General features: G+C 41.1%; 1 protein-coding gene across 1 annotated transcript; it reads right to left on the bottom strand.

Moving 5' to 3' along the window:
• Positions 1 to 1,652: 1,652 nt before the first annotated feature.
• Positions 1,653 to 12,285, bottom strand: LOC134100446 (myosin heavy chain, fast skeletal muscle-like). The gene is made up of 38 exons (XM_062553639.1): positions 12,082 to 12,285; positions 11,842 to 11,985; positions 11,088 to 11,244; positions 10,977 to 11,004; positions 10,719 to 10,836; positions 10,535 to 10,633; positions 10,147 to 10,210; positions 9,954 to 10,052; positions 9,766 to 9,869; positions 9,547 to 9,685; positions 8,986 to 9,104; positions 8,693 to 8,842; positions 8,420 to 8,590; positions 8,031 to 8,331; positions 7,850 to 7,920; positions 7,673 to 7,760; positions 7,471 to 7,588; positions 7,248 to 7,371; positions 7,011 to 7,147; positions 6,608 to 6,863; positions 6,254 to 6,496; positions 5,977 to 6,153; positions 5,743 to 5,888; positions 5,548 to 5,638; positions 5,073 to 5,462; positions 4,729 to 4,974; positions 4,424 to 4,620; positions 4,125 to 4,308; positions 3,872 to 4,037; positions 3,643 to 3,767; positions 3,246 to 3,554; positions 2,905 to 3,108; positions 2,684 to 2,809; positions 2,415 to 2,585; positions 2,218 to 2,322; positions 2,046 to 2,141; positions 1,791 to 1,922; positions 1,653 to 1,696 (listed from the first exon to the last, which is right to left on the bottom strand). Exons 1-38 carry the CDS (start codon positions 12,283 to 12,285, stop codon positions 1,676 to 1,678), a joined length of 5,820 nt encoding a protein of 1,939 aa, XP_062409623.1. The 3' UTR covers positions 1,653 to 1,675.
• Between the last annotated feature and the right edge of the window lie 1,125 nt (positions 12,286 to 13,410).

Here is a 13,410-nt window from a genome sequence, read left to right as displayed (position 1 = left end):
CAAACACATTGCCATTTTCAACGAGGGCTGGACCAATCACATCGTGTAAAGAGTCAGTAGGCGGGGCTTAACATAATGACAACTGACCTGCAACCAGAAGTTGCGACCAGAAGTTAGGACCATTAAGCATCCTGCTACTTGAAAACAAGAAGATGATTCGTTTAGCGCTATCCTATTGCGTGGAGAAGGAATTTGAAAGACAACTGTCTATCCCACCCCTCCGATTGAGCCCTGCCTTCGGTGATTTCCAAGACCCTACATCTTGATGTGGGTCTGGCTGGTCAGGCTAGAAGAGGAATGGAATGTGGGGCAGTCCACTATTCCAAATCACTCTAGGCATGAATGTAAAACGCTGTGCAGAGATGTCTCTCTGTTCATCATTGTTTGCCATAGCTATAATTGGGGTGAAGTGTGGCAATTAATATAATTCTTGTTCCTCCTTGTAATGTTCTATTCAAGACAATTGATTGACTGACTGACTGATTTAATTTCATTAATAGGTCTACACTGGATAAGGCGAAGGCAGATTCAGATTCCAGACTCCAGATCTCCACAAAAAGTAGCCTATACTATTTCATGATACAGTATATTTCAACATTATTTGCATTTTATTCAAATTGACTTGACATTTCCAATGTTTTTGAAGCACATTTCCCCACAGTCATGCCTAGTTATTGAATTGGCTTTAGTTAAAGTATACTTAGAGGCCAGTGTTGTTCCTATTAATCTTGGTTTTAAGATTCCTGTAGACCTACCTGAATTCCCTTCTGACATCATCATTAGGCCACCCTATTAATGTGGATAATTTCTATAAAAGTTATCTTTGCTAGATCACCTGGGTACGATGCAACTTTAGCTCATGAACAACCCTGTAACAGGCTTGTAGAAGGCTGTGAAGGTCTTGTCTATCTGTTAAGAACGGACGTGCATCTGTCTTTTAATTATTCCACCTTAAGTCCTTTATGTTTTCTTGTTAATTAGTCTTTATTGTTAAATGACTTTACCTTTATTGATGCTTTCTTTTTATGTTTTATTATTTTTTTCCATTATTTCTTGCCCACCTATGCTTTAATCGGCCATTACTGTTCGTTTTTTGTTTATGTAAAGCACATTGAATGACCTCTGTGTATGAAATGCGCAATATAAATAAACTTGACTTGACTTGTCTTGTTGCAAAGCCTGCAGAGACGTTAGAGAAAGACTGGCCTAAATTATGGACCCAGCAGGCAAGTGTTTTAAGTTTTATTCTGATCTACACATTTATTTGATGCCCTAGGAGCTTTTTTGGGAGGAAGAGGAGGATGTTGAGACCAGTGAGGACAACTGGCTCTGGCTCCAGTCCCAGTCCCAGACCACCTGCCCAGAGCCCCAGCCGCCTCCTAAGCTGCTTAGACCAGAACCAGGACCAGGACATCTTAAAGGGGCAATTGCTCTGTAGCTAGTTTGGAGTTTAACAAAGTTTTAAATTTGAGATTGAGTTGGGAGTTGGAGTTGGAGCAATTACTCCATAGTGATTGTAAATGTAAATATGGAGATCAAAACATGATGCAAATTCTGATCACAATTAATTCTGATTCTGATTAAAAAAAACTTTTATTAAGTAGGACATACAGAATGGGCACAGTAATCAGGATATTAATCCAAATGAGTGACTGGTCAGAAGACTTCACAGGATTTACTCTGCAGCCTCCTTGCCCTAAGAAAAAGAAATAGAGGAAGGAAATGAAATTGAGCATGAACATACGGTATGATGGCTTATGATAAATTGAGATATGGTAAATTAGATTTACCTTCCCAGAGTCACGGCTCTTTGCTCTCAACTTGTTGACCTGGGATTCAGCAATGTCAGCACGCTCCTCAGCCTCCTCCAGCTCATGCTGAACCTTCCTGAACTTGGACAGGTGGGAGTTGGCTTGCTCCTCCTAATAATGCGCAAATATGTTTGATGAGTACAAAGGCTTTAGTTTTAAAGCAAACCTATCATTATTTATTAATATCAAAAGCTAAATATTTGGCCATGTAGACCAATATAAGAGACTGCTTACAGCTTCCTCAGCCTGCCTCTTGTAGGCTTTGACCTTCAGCTGCAGCTTGTCAACCAGGTCCTGCAGTCTGGTGACATTTTTCTTGTCCTCCTCAGTCTAGAAAGAAAAACAATCCGTCAATCATTGTACTCAAGTTGAATGTATTTCAATAGTAGTTAAAGAAAGTTTGTACCTGGTAGGTGAGTTCCTTCACCCTCCTCTCGTATTTACGGACTCCCTTGACAGCATCAACACCACGCCGTTGTTCATTCTCAACCTCACCCTCCAGCTCACGAACCTTCACATCAGCAACATTTTCATTTCAAACAAAGTCTTCATTTTATTCACTAAATTCTATGCAACAACAATTTTCATCCACCAGCCACTCACCCTTGACTCCAGTTTCTGGAGTTGTTTCTTGCCACCCTTCATGGCCAGATTCTCAGCCTCATCCAGGCGGTGCTGCAGATCCTTCACAGTGACCTCCAGGTTCTTCTTCATCCTCTCCAGATGAGAACTAGTGTCCTGCTCCTTCTTCAGCTCCTCTGCCATCATGGCAGCCTGAATGGAAGAATGATTGTTTAAGGATATGTTCTCATATATAGGTTCACATATTTGATACATTAGAGATTAATTAAGAGACAAATGTCACTGCTTACATCAGTGATGGCTTTCTTGGCCTTGTCCTCAGCATTTCTAGCCTCCTGGACGATGTCATCAACCTCACTTTGGACTTGAACCAAGTCAGACTCAAGCTTCTTCTTGGTGTTAATCAGACTTGTGTTCTATAATTAAGAAATCATTTGTTGAATGTTAAATTCTGAACAATCTTCTGAAAGTATGATGGATTATTTTATGTGAGGTAAAAATATATCTCCACCTGAGAGTGCAGGAGGCCAACACGCTCACTGGCATCAACCAGCTCCTGTTCAGCCACTTTGCGGCCTCTCTCTGTCTGCTCCAGGGCAGCTCTGAGCTCCTCAATCTCAGCCACCATCAGCGTGTTTCTGCGCTCCACCATGGCAACCTGCTCCTTCCCATCTTCCTGTCCTCTTACAGCATCATCAAGGTGCAGTTGGGCATCCTAATAGAAAAACATGGAATGACAAGAGATGTCATGCTACCAATAGACAGTTGGATTTTTTATGGAGATACTTGAATAGTGATGGCGGTTAGAATAGATCCCATAGTACCTTTACACTACATTTTTCTCTAACTGACCTTGAGTTGACCCTGCACATTTCTCAGTTGTTTCTGGGACTCAGCAGCTTGGCGGTTAGCATGGCTCAGCTGAATTTCCATCTCATTGAGGTCTCCCTCCATCTTCTTTTTGATTCTCAGGGCATCATTCCTGCTCCTGACCTCAGAGTCCAGAGTGCTCTGCATGGTTTCAGTCACCCTCTGGGCGTTCCTCTTGATCTGTTCCATCTCCTCATCCTTCTCTGCAAGCTTCCTGTCAACCTCACCCTTGATCTGGTTGAGTTCAAGTTGGACACGAAGAATCTTGGACTCCTCATGCTCAAGAGTTCCCTAAACAAAGAAAATAATGAATTTAAAACAGAAAACAACATCACCAATTCAGTTTTTCATTGTGTAGCAGAGCTCGTCTCAATTTTACCTCCGCCTCCTCCAGGGCTGTCTGGATTTCAGACTTTTCAGTTTCTACAGTCTTCTTGGCCTTCTCCAGCTCATGGATGCTCTTTCCAGTCTCACCAAGCTGCTCAGTCAGGTCGGAGATCTCCTCTGCAAATATGGATATTGCAGGACATTACAGTATAAACAATATTATCTGGATTTTTAAAATATATTTTTAATTGGGATATGGATTTTGGGTTTATTTGACTCACGTTGCAAATTCTTGTTCTCCCTCTTCAAGGTCTCCAGGTGGTCAAGAGACTCCTCATAGGAGTTCTTCATCTTGAACAGCTCAGTGCTGAGAGTACGAGCCTCTTTTTGAGCACCCTCCAACTCTGCCTGACCCTCCTCGAACTTCTGCTTCCATTCTGCCAGGACCTTTTAGACACAGTTTTTGTTGTGAGGCTTATACTTTCTAAGCTTTTACCTACATTCCACATGTGAATAATGTTGCGGAGATAATACCTTGTCAAAGTTTCTTTGCTTCTTGTCAAGGTTAGCAGCAAGACCATTGGCTCTCTCCACATCAATCATGAGGTCCTCAACCTCACCCTGGAGTCTCTGCTTGGTCTTATCCAGAGAAGCACATTTGGAGTTGATAGCCTCAATTTGCTCCTCAGCCTCCTGCAGACGCTGGGCAAGCTTTTTTCTGAAAATAGCAACAGACTTATGTCAGAAGAACATGATGGGCTTTCTTCAAGATAAAGTAACAACATGGACAACATCAACATCAAAATGGACTTTTTAGCATCTGTAGCACATACTTGGACTCCTCAAGCTCCTCAGTGCGCTGGATGGCATCAGTTTCATACTTGGTCCTCCACTGAGCAACCTCGCTGTTGGCCTTGGACATGCCACGCTGCAGCTCAGCCTTTGCTTCCTGCTCTTCCTCAAACTGCTCCCTCAAGAGGTCGCAGTCATGGCGTGCAGACTGAACAGCATGGGCCAGGGCATTCTTGGCCTATTTGTTGGTGAGGGTGAAGGTGTTAAAGCCTTTTACATATTGTTATCTACAGTATGTAATCCAATTTCTTTTGTTCATGCATAGGTGACCTGCATAGGTGCGTACCTTTACTTCCTCTTCAGTCAGTCTCTTCAGCTCCTCAACTTGCTGAGTGAAGGCCTGCTTGCTCCTGGTCAGCTGAGACACAAGAGCATCTTTCTCCTCAACCTGGCGGCCAAGCTCACCATTTTCAGTCTGAAGTCTTGCTCTCTGAGCGCTGAGGTCATTGACCTGACGGGCACCCTCATCACTCTTGGACTTGGTTTCACTGAGCTGGTCCTCTAGGGTGCGGCACATCTTCTCCAGATTTCCCTGTTTATGAAAATGTCCATTCGTAGTAAAAATATAATCAAATCATTGTATAATTTGGTTTGTTTAAAAGATAACATGAGGGTTAACATTTTACCAACCTTAGCTTTAGCAACAGCCTCCATGTTACTGGCGAGATCATCAATTTCCATCTTGTATTCACTCTTCTCTTTCTCAAGCTTCTGCTTGACACGCTGGAGGTTGTCGATCTGCTCTCCCAGCTCAGCGACGCTGTCAGCCTGCTTCTTGCGGAGAGCTGCAGCAGTGGCTTCATGCTGCAGGGTGGACTCCTCAAGGTCACGTCGCAGCTTCTGGAACTCAGCCTCACGCTTTTTGTTCATCTCAATCTGAGCAGCAGTGGCACCACCAGCTTCCTCAAGCCTTTCACTAATCTCTTCAAGTTCCCTGGAGAGATCAGCTCTCTGCTTCTCAACCTTGGCACGAGCTGCACGCTCGGCCTCAATCTCTTCCTCCAGTTCCTCAATGCGGGCCTATTGGGGAAAAGTGTATTGGTAAGACAGACTGCAAAAAACTGCAAAAAAGCTCAAATTTTTATTTAGCTGAGAATAATTAAACCTGAAGCTCCTTGATCTTCTTCTGTAGCTGAGCACCCAATGATTGTTCATCCTCAATCTTGCTAAGAAGTTGGCTTGTTTCAAACTCCTTTCTGTGTCACAGTAAAATACAAGAATTGTCAGTGAATGCTTACAGAAGTGTTTAGTAGTATCGCGATTAAAAGGTTGCTCAGTGTTGCTCAGAGTCCTGCATTACTTCTTTATCTTCTCCTCAGACTGCTGCTTGTCATTCTCCAGATCCATGATGTTCTCCTGGGCCAGCTTCAGATCACCCTCAAGCTTTCTCTTGGCTCTCTCAAGGTCCATACGGAGCTTCTTTTCTTGCTCCAGGGAACCCTCAAGCTGCCAATTTGAAATTTGAGGTGAGTGTGTGGGATATGGCATGAAATGTGGATTTTTGTTTGTGGACTCTTGTTTATTAAGAACTTACATCATCGACTTGCTGTTCAAGCTTAGTCTTGGATTTCGTCAGAGTATTGACTTTGTCTTCCTCTGCTTGAAGATCATCAAGAGTCTGCTGGTGGGCCTCTTGTAGGGCCTTCTTCTCCTTAGTTAGCTTAGCAATGGACTCATCCTGAGAGGCCATCTCTTCAGTTAGGTTCTTGACCTGCATATAGATAGTTTTGCATCAGTAAACACTAGTGTAACTTCGATATTTTATTTTATATTTTTCGACACACTAGAATCTGTCCTTTAGAAATCCAAACCTTGTTCTCGGTGGCATGTTTCTCCTTCTCCACTTTGGCCAAAGTCAGCTCCAGATCATCAATATCCTTTTTGAGCTCAGAGCACTCATCCTCCAGTTTCCTCTTCTTGGCAGTCAGCTCAGCATTGATTTCCTCTTCATCCTCCAGTCTCTCAGTTGTCTCTTTGAGCTTGGCCTCAAGTTGGATCTTGCTTTTGATAAGACCCTCACACCTTTCCTCAGCATCGTTGAGACCCTCGTTTCCCTATTGTAAATATAAGATAAAAGCACTGAATTTGTATTGAAAACATAATGCTGAGACTGGGGAGTGGTATGGTATGATTGTGAATATTGAAATGGTACAATATACACTTACAGATGACACTTGCAGCGCCAGGTCATTCCTCTCTTGCACCAGAGAAACCATCTTCTCCTCCAGCTCCTTCTTCCTTGCCGCTACCTTTCCATAGTCCACCTGGAGTTTCTCATAGTTCTCCTTCAGGCTGGCCAGCTCCTTTTCAGTTTCAGCACTCTTCAGCAAAGGCTTGATCTTGTAGTAAACCTTCATCCATGGCCAAGTCTTGACATTCATGAATGAGCGGATATTGTACTGGACGGTGTAGATAGCCTCCCTACACAAGAGAAGTGGTGAAATGTATCTTTAAACCTTTTATATACTATGGGTAGTAAGTGTAATAAGACTATACAAGTTATATTATTCATAACATATCAATCTTTCAGACTTCTGAGTCTTTGTAACAATAAAAAAGAGAAAGTACCTCCTTTCCATCATCTTCACAAACTCCCTCCTCATCAGGTATGCACGACAGAGAGCCTGAGTCATTGTGACCAGGGAAGCCAGTTTCTCATCTCGCAGCTCCTCAAGGGTACCCAGCAGACCAGCTTTGAAGAACACCTGAGAGATAAAGGATAAACTATAAGCATATATTTCTCACAGAAAAACCTTAGCTCTTGTTTGTAGTCATGGTAAGCAGATAAAATAAAAACCCCTCTACCTTTGTGTGCCCAAACTTGTACTGGGTGTGATCAACATCAATGGATCCCAAGAGCTTCTCAGAAGCCTTCTTGTTATCAATGAATTGACCGTCAGGGATCACACTAGCATTCAGCACTTTGTATCTAGACAGAATAAATACAGGTACATATACATTATTACTTTTCTCCTCTCTAAATGTAGTATTGAACATGTGTAATACATTATTTGCTTTCGCGGTTCACCTCTGCTTGAAGTCAGCATAAATGATCCTGCTTGGGAAACCCTTTCTGCAGATTCTGATACCCTCAAGTACACCATTGCACCTGAGCTGGTGGATGACCAGGAAGTTCTGCATAAGACCTGTTAAAATAGAGAGGTGTGTATTTTCAAGGAAAATATCAGGTTTAGAACAATATATTGTATCATTTCAGCCAAGCTCTCTACCTGGTTTCTTAATTTCATTTGGAATCAGACAACGCACAAAGTGGGGATGGGTGCTCCTCAAGTTGGTCATCAGTTTGCCCAAGTTCTCCTGTAGAGATAAGAATGAGGTGCAATCATACACTCAACTCTCCTTCAACTCTCAACTCTCCTCATGTGTGTTATTGATGTAATGCATACCCTGAACTGTGATGACACAGTCTGCATGGAGCCACCCTTCTTCTTACCACCCTTCTTAGCGCCACCAGCCTCTGTTGACATACAGACAAGTGAAAAATTCCACAGTTGAGTTAAATGCACAGAAAGTTTATAGACTGGATATTCCTATACTAGCTTTTATACTTTATATAGCTTTTGTTACCCTCAACGACAGGTGGGTACAAGACAGGCAGGAGTTTCACTCCCGACTTCTGGTACAGCTGAATAACAGAATCGTTCAGTGGATCCTTGTTCTTGTCCAGCCAGCCACCGACATTGTAGTCCACAGTGCCGGCATAGTGCACCAGAGAGAAGTGGGCCTCAGCACAGCCTTTTTTGGGCCTCGGCTTCTCAAAGGCCCTATTCTTGCCAAGATGCTGGTCATACAGCTTGTTCTTGAAAGTGGTGTCAGAGGCCTTAGGGAACATGCACTCCTCTTCAAGGATGGCAAAGATTCCCATTGGCTGTTGGAAAATGAGCTTAGTTTTAAAAGTAGGAATTATAAAACGACACAAATCTAGTACTTGACTCATTTGATTCATTGAAACGGACCTTCTCAATGAGTTCAATGCAAGCAGCCAAGTCCATGCCAAAGTCAATGAACTCCCATTCAATGCCCTCTTTCTTGTACTCCTCTTGCTCCAGAACGAACATGTGGTGGTTGAAGAACTGTTGCAGTTTCTCATTGGTGAAGTTGATGCACAGCTGCTCCATGCTGTTGAACTATGTAGGAGAAATGTCATACATAATTGGAGAATATTACAACATGAGTCACTAGAAATAAATAGTTGGTGAACAACTATTGAATTGGTGAATAACACTCACATCGAAAATCTCAAAGCCAGCAATATCCAGCACACCGATAAAGAACTGGCTTGACTGTTTAGTGTCCAACATCTGGTTGATACGGATGACCATCCACAAGAACATCCTCTCATAGATGGACTTGGACAAGGCCGAAACTGAGTTATTGACCTGAAACAGAATATTCAAACAACGGTCATGCTATATTCAAACCTAAAACTAAAATGCTTATATAATTTCACTATCAGCAATTCTGTCCAAACTCTGCCAAGTGGTTTGTGATCTTGTGAAGCTCTTAGTGACTAGAATAATACCTGTGGCACAGTCTGACCCTTGGTGACAAACTCATTTCCAACTTTCACTCTTGGGTAGCACAAAGCTTTCAGCATGTCAGCGGAGTTCAGGCCCAGAAGGTAAGCGACTTTGTCAGCATCTAAAAAAAAGTGCCAAAGTGTAGCATTTTGACATTTGTAGCAACCAATTTCATACTCCACACTCCAAACAAATTCGGGACAACTTATGAAACAAGTTTGTTCACCTAAATCTCCTCTCCCTAAATCAGAACATTTGTCTTAGATAGACAAGTCTCACAAAAAGAAAGGTATCAGAGTGACCATTGTTTTGTAAATGTTTGTCTTTAAATGAAGATGGATAGTTTCTTAATCCAGAAGGAAATTTAGAATATGAATATACATGAATATCCATGTTGATATAATCACATGGCGGTATTTCATTTTTGGGCATGGTGTACAGTAGCAGTGACAATGGTTCTGCTTGAGAATCAGTCAAAAATGAATGAGTGAATGGATAAATAAATAAGAGTAGAGTACCCTTTAGTTATTACTAGAAGTGACTGGTCCATTAGTGTAACTTACCCTCAGTGCCATCAGGCTCAGCCTGCTCCTCACGCTGCTTTTGCCTGAATTTCATGTTGCCATGATGTAGCACAGCACCAGTCAGCTTGTAAATGGTCACTTTCTCCTCTCCGCTGAAACCCAGGATATCAATGGCATCCTGAAATGATAAATTGTTTGATTATTTTGGAGCTTTTTCAAGAAATCAAAGGGGGGGAAATACTTATGTGGAAGACTTACATCTGTGGCATCCAGTTCCTCTTTGTCATCAATGCTGGCCACAGTAATCTGACCCTGACTGCACATTGGGAAGTCATAGGGGTTGGTTGTGATGAGGGACATTTCTGTAGGGGTCAAATTATATTATGAATTCAGAATGACATGTATTGATTTTTGAATGTTGGTTGAAAATATTAACCTTACAGTACCTATGAGCTCAGGCTTGTGGTTGGTCATCATCTGGTAGAAGATGTGGTAGCCTCTCTCATCAGGAAGCTGGAATGTCACTCTAGACTTCTCCAGTAGATCTTGTTAAGCAGGAAAGGATGCATTTTCATTTGATACATTTAAGGCAATATTTAAATATTTCTTTAAACAGATGAATTATTTCATTATACTTACAAGTCTCGATATCAGCCCTAGCCAGTTTCCCAGTTGTGCCAAAGTGAATTCTGATGAATTTACCCTGTTTGAGATTACATATTGAAATGACATGTATTTATTTAGCTGAAGCTGTTAACCAATGCAGGTTACAAGTTACAAATGAGGAAAATATTCAAGTATTAAAAAAATATTTAAATATTCAGCAATAGACCTAAGAGTAAAAATGAATACTGACTTTACTGATACAAAAAGTAAAATATGATAGTGTAGAGTAGAAAGTAGAAAGCCAGAGAATGGTTAAAAAATATATACTAATAGATATGAGATAACGTTTTAGTGTGTTTTGTTAAAAGAAAAGCTCAGATGTTCATTCTGTCTAAAAACAACAAAAAGAGACTAAACTTACGAAACGTGAAGAGTTGTCATTCCTCACAGTCTTAGCATTACCATAAGACTCCAGCAGTGGGTTGGCAGCAATAATCTGGTCTTCAAGAGAGCCCTGCAAGTCCATAGATATATTGTTATTGAAGTTCATGTCTGGTGCTATATGGTAATTAGCCTATAAATATGCAAGGGGCCCCTGCCTTAATTTTTCCCTGAGCTGCTGGAGCATCTGCTGCTCCCTTCTTCCCACTAGACACTGCAATTGTTGCAAAGTACTGGATGACACGCTTGGTGTTCACAGTCTTGCCAGCACCAGATTCTCCGCTGTATTGAACAGAAGATATGGCAATTTTCTCACAATTACAATTACAAAGTGTACCAGAAGAGTATACTGTATACGCTATGCAACGTTTAGTCCTTTATTAAAACCTGTAAAAAGTTATAAGGGATACTTTGACACTTACGTGATCAGGACAGACTGATTCTCCCTGTCTGTGGGGCAAAATAGAGATGTACATGAATGGATCAAATAGGTAATGTATTTTTCAGTGTTGGCTTTAAAATTGAAAGCATACCTTGGAGCATGAACTGATATGCGTTGTCAGAGACAGAGAAGATGTGGGGTGGGGCCTCTACGCGCTTCTTGCCTCTGTAGGCATTCACCACTTCTTGATCGTATACTGGGAGCCACTTGTAGGGGTTCACAGTGACACAGAAAAGCCCAGAGTAGGTCTAGATTATGGAGAAATAAAGAAGATTGGTTTCTAAGCTTTTCATTTTCATTTTATTTTTTCATTGTTTTTTTATGCATTCCTATTATTTTTGGGGGTCTAGCAGCGAAGCTGCAGAACCCTATTGTTTTTGCTAGTATTCTTCCTATTATTATTATACTTCTGCTACAGAGTTTTATGGGCTGCCATAGCAGTCTATAATACAGTCTATGGCAGCCCATAAAACCATCTGGTAAAAAGTTGTGAAATTTGGCACACTGACTGGGAACATTCCCATGATTCATTGGACCAAGTTTCATGTCTGAACCTCGAGTGCTCTAGTGCCACCAATGTGTCAAACTTGGTACTACTGTACATCGATGCGCATTAATATTTGAACCGTATATTAGATCTTGAGGAAAGTGGTGTCATTTGGCCTTTAGAGGCACTGTAATAAAGGAAGTAAGCTGATATCTCAGCCATTCTTTGTCCAGTTGCCATGAAAGTTGCAATGCCATTTATGTGATTGTACTGCAAGACCCCCCATTGCTGCTTGCAGCTATATTTTTTCTTTTCTTTTCTTTTCTTTTCTTAATTTGGTCAAAAGTGTAATGCTTACGTAGATCATCCATGCTGCATAACGCTCTTTGAGGTTATACAGGACAGAGGCTTCATTGAGATGGGTCATCATGGCCATGTCCTCAATTTTGTCGAACTTGGGAGGATTCATGGGGAAGACTTCATCTTCCTTCACTTCCTTTTCCTGAAACCAATGTAGAAAACAGCTTTGTATGAAAGAATCTTTCTATGAAAATAACATTTGATCACCAGAGTAATTTTCACATCCTTTCTACAGTACCTCCTTGGTTTCAAGTATTTCAACAGTGGCTTTGCCACCTTCCTTCTTTTTGATTGTACCCTTGACGTACAAGTCCTCTTTGTCACAGACATAGCAAGCACTCTTTGCATCAAAGGGCTTGGTTTGGGCCTCAAGTCTCTCCTTCTCAGGCTTACGAAGGTAGATGGCAGCAGAGCCAAACGCGGCCATTTCACCGTCCCCCATGGTTGCAGGTTACTGCATTAATCATAAACGTTGAAGAGCAGACAGTTTCAACATAAAACACTTTAAATAATAATAATGTACAGACACAGTACTGCAAATAAAGTCCTTGGTAGTCATTGAGGGACAAAACATTGAAAAACAGTTGTTTGCCAGACCTCCATATATGGAGCTTATCAATGTATAATTCTGTATAACTGTATAATTCATTCAAAAGTAAAATACAACTGTCATATGATATCTAAATAGTAATAGTAAATAGTGAATTATTGTCCTGAAATCTAATCCCATCCCCAATCATACTAGAACACATTGAAATCACAAATATCCAAACTACTGAAGTGATTTATGAGCACATTAATTGACAATGATGGAACTTTTCCAAATTTTCCCATTTCCCTGTTGAAGGTTTTGTAGTAAGATATCACTGAATTATGGTGGCGAGTGGGGATGTTTAAACGTAAGCTTCCATTTTCAAGATATTTGGTGACATTAGAGGCCTAACAAGGCACATTATTTCTATACAAATAAGGTATTGGATGGAGCTACACCTTTGTCAACATCCATACCAATAATCAGTAATTGCCTTCCAAGATATTTAGTTTACTTGAAGGCAATTAAGCTTGTATTAATAGTTTAGCTGTTCAGATCAATCAGATGTAGTACCTTACCTTTTCCTCCCAATACCAGATGAATGTTCCTCAGTTGAGTGTCTAAAAATGATAAAACAGAGAAGTATTTTACCATATAAATGAATGTAATAATGTAAATACACGATTGTATCAGTTCATGCTTAGTTCCATGCTTTAGAGATGAAGAGATGCAGTCTGCCATGAGACATTCTCTACAGGACCCACCCCCTGCCTGTCTATGAAAGCACGGAATGACTTACTGTGCACTGGAACCCCCTGGTCTCTCTTGCAGTCCTCTAGGTCCTTATATTGGCTGTATTCTGTCAACTAAGCAGAGCTCTAATAAGGGAAGATGTCTTTGATTTATGTGTTTGGATCTATTTAAACATCTCCTCAACCTGTCACATGACAATAAAATAGGAGGCTAACCTCAAAGTGAGGGCCATAGTTAATATATGTTGTGCCATATTTGTCAATCAATTTGTGAAATGATTTT

Source organism: Sardina pilchardus, chromosome 14, assembly GCF_963854185.1.
Source record: "Sardina pilchardus chromosome 14, fSarPil1.1, whole genome shotgun sequence".
NCBI lineage: Eukaryota > Metazoa > Chordata > Actinopteri > Clupeiformes > Clupeidae > Sardina > Sardina pilchardus.
The sequence above is the reverse complement of the archived record's forward strand: the minus strand, read 5'-3'. Positions and strand labels throughout refer to the sequence as shown.

Coding starts and splice junctions, on each gene's coding strand:
- LOC134100446 (XM_062553639.1), bottom strand. CDS start 12,285: ATGGGGGACGGTGAAATGGCCGCGTTTGGCTCTGCTGCCATCTACCTT. Junction 6,497..6,607: donor TGGCGCTGCAAGTGTCATCT/GTAAGTGTATAT, acceptor TATTTACAATAG/GGAAACGAGGGTCTCAACGA. Junction 2,810..2,904: donor TTGGCCTCCTGCACTCTCAG/GTGGAGATATAT, acceptor TCTTAATTATAG/AACACAAGTCTGATTAACAC.